Source organism: Mycetomoellerius zeteki, unplaced genomic scaffold (assembly GCF_001594055.1).
Source record: "Mycetomoellerius zeteki isolate Tzet28-1 unplaced genomic scaffold, Tzet1.0 scaffold85, whole genome shotgun sequence".
Classification (NCBI taxonomy): Eukaryota; Metazoa; Arthropoda; class Insecta; order Hymenoptera; family Formicidae; genus Mycetomoellerius; species Mycetomoellerius zeteki.
The window spans coordinates 97,623-99,163 of NW_017257883.1; the positions used below are offsets into that span (position 1 = coordinate 97,623).

The following is a 1,541-nucleotide window of genomic DNA, read 5'->3' on the forward strand; positions in this document are numbered from 1 at the left end:
TCTATCTAACCAGGTTCTAGCGACTCTGCTGTAATGAGCAGGGCATCCATCTAATTGAAACCACATTTCAGTACGTTGTTGTAATGGGATGTTTTCTAAATAGTCAGAAAATTCATTCTCCAAGAAATTTAGAAAACGGTCCCCATTTAATCTTGCAGGTAAAAAAAACATTTTTTTTCGATTTCTCTGAAACGGAGCAAAAACGAGCATATGTCTATAGGACTTTTTTTCTTAGTTTTTTACTCCTCTACACGCTCCCGAAGTTTTGCGATTTAATTTGGAAACACCCTGTATATTTAAGAAATGTATATATTTAAAAATATAGTTTGAGAACCAATTTGTCTCATTTTAGAATTTTAATGTCGCACCAGTCCGTGCCGGAAGATATGCGAGCAAAGTTGGGCATAACCGATCAACTAATTCGATTATCTGTTGGCCTTGAAACCGAAGACGATCTCATAGCTGATCTCAAACAAGCATTAAACGCTTGTTAATGAATTAATGAATTTAATCAGGTAGCCGGAAAAGTAATTCATAGCCGGTGTTCTATAATTTGTACTAATTATCTTATAAATAATATCAAACTTTCATTGCCAAATCTTTATAGAACGTCGCTATCAATAGCTACAAAGAAATTTTATTTTTATAAAATTCTTTTATACATTTTTTTTACGGTTCTTTTTTATACATTTACGTTAGGAACACTTGTATAATACAGTAGTCAGATACTTTTTAACACACATACGATCACTCGTCCCGATTCCTGTTGGTTTACCATATCTGTCAGGCATTTCTGAATATGTAATAATAAATAAATGTATTTTCTAATTCAGAAATAAAATAAATTACAAAAATAAACGATTACATAACGGGCTCAAATAATTTAGAAAAAATAATAAATATACGTATAAATATAAGTGCTATGAGCCGAACGAGGTGTTTGATGATCGCGTTCAGCAAACTCAACTGTTGCGAAGCGGATCCGTGGGCGCTTGCTGCTGTTGGTGTAATCTCACATCGTCTTTCTAAAACGTTTCTATTAAATAATTGTGAATATTCCGAGCGAAAAACTTATTCGGAGTAGTATTACTCCATCACGTCGGTATCGCGCGAGGCGTCGTCTACAATATGCGAAGTAAACTTCGTTTAAGAAATACGAGTAAGGCCCGTTTTCACAATATATGGTTACCTAAAGATTAAAGGTTACCAACAGATTCATCAATGAAATTCATTCATGAATTTCTTGATTACCTTTAATCTTTAGGTAACTATATATTGTGAAATTGGGTCTAAGAAATTGATCAATCACAGTCGATTGTGAAAAGAATAATCGACTGTGATGGTCAATTTCTTACTCTTACTTCTTAAACCAAACTTACTACGCATATTGCAGACGGACCATGACATATGTGTCACGAGCCAACCGAAGCACCTGCGAGACTCGTGTCGATGTATTGCGACGAAATTCCGGCAAAGATAACTCTGCACGGAGTTAAAAAATCGTTCCCACTGAGACCTTTATGTCATTACTACCCTACACG

The 1,541-nt window shown here is 34.7% G+C and overlaps 1 protein-coding gene across 1 annotated transcript in view; it reads left to right on the top strand.

Moving 5' to 3' along the window:
* Positions 1-502, top strand: part of LOC108730136 (putative cystathionine gamma-lyase 2) — a 3,647-nt gene extending 3,145 nt beyond the window's left edge. Inside the window, 1 exon segment of the mRNA XM_018459637.1 lies at positions 353-502. Within this exon segment, the coding sequence (XP_018315139.1) occupies positions 353-494 (142 nt within the window). The 3' untranslated portion in view covers positions 495-502.
* Positions 503-1,541: the final 1,039 nt, after the last annotated feature.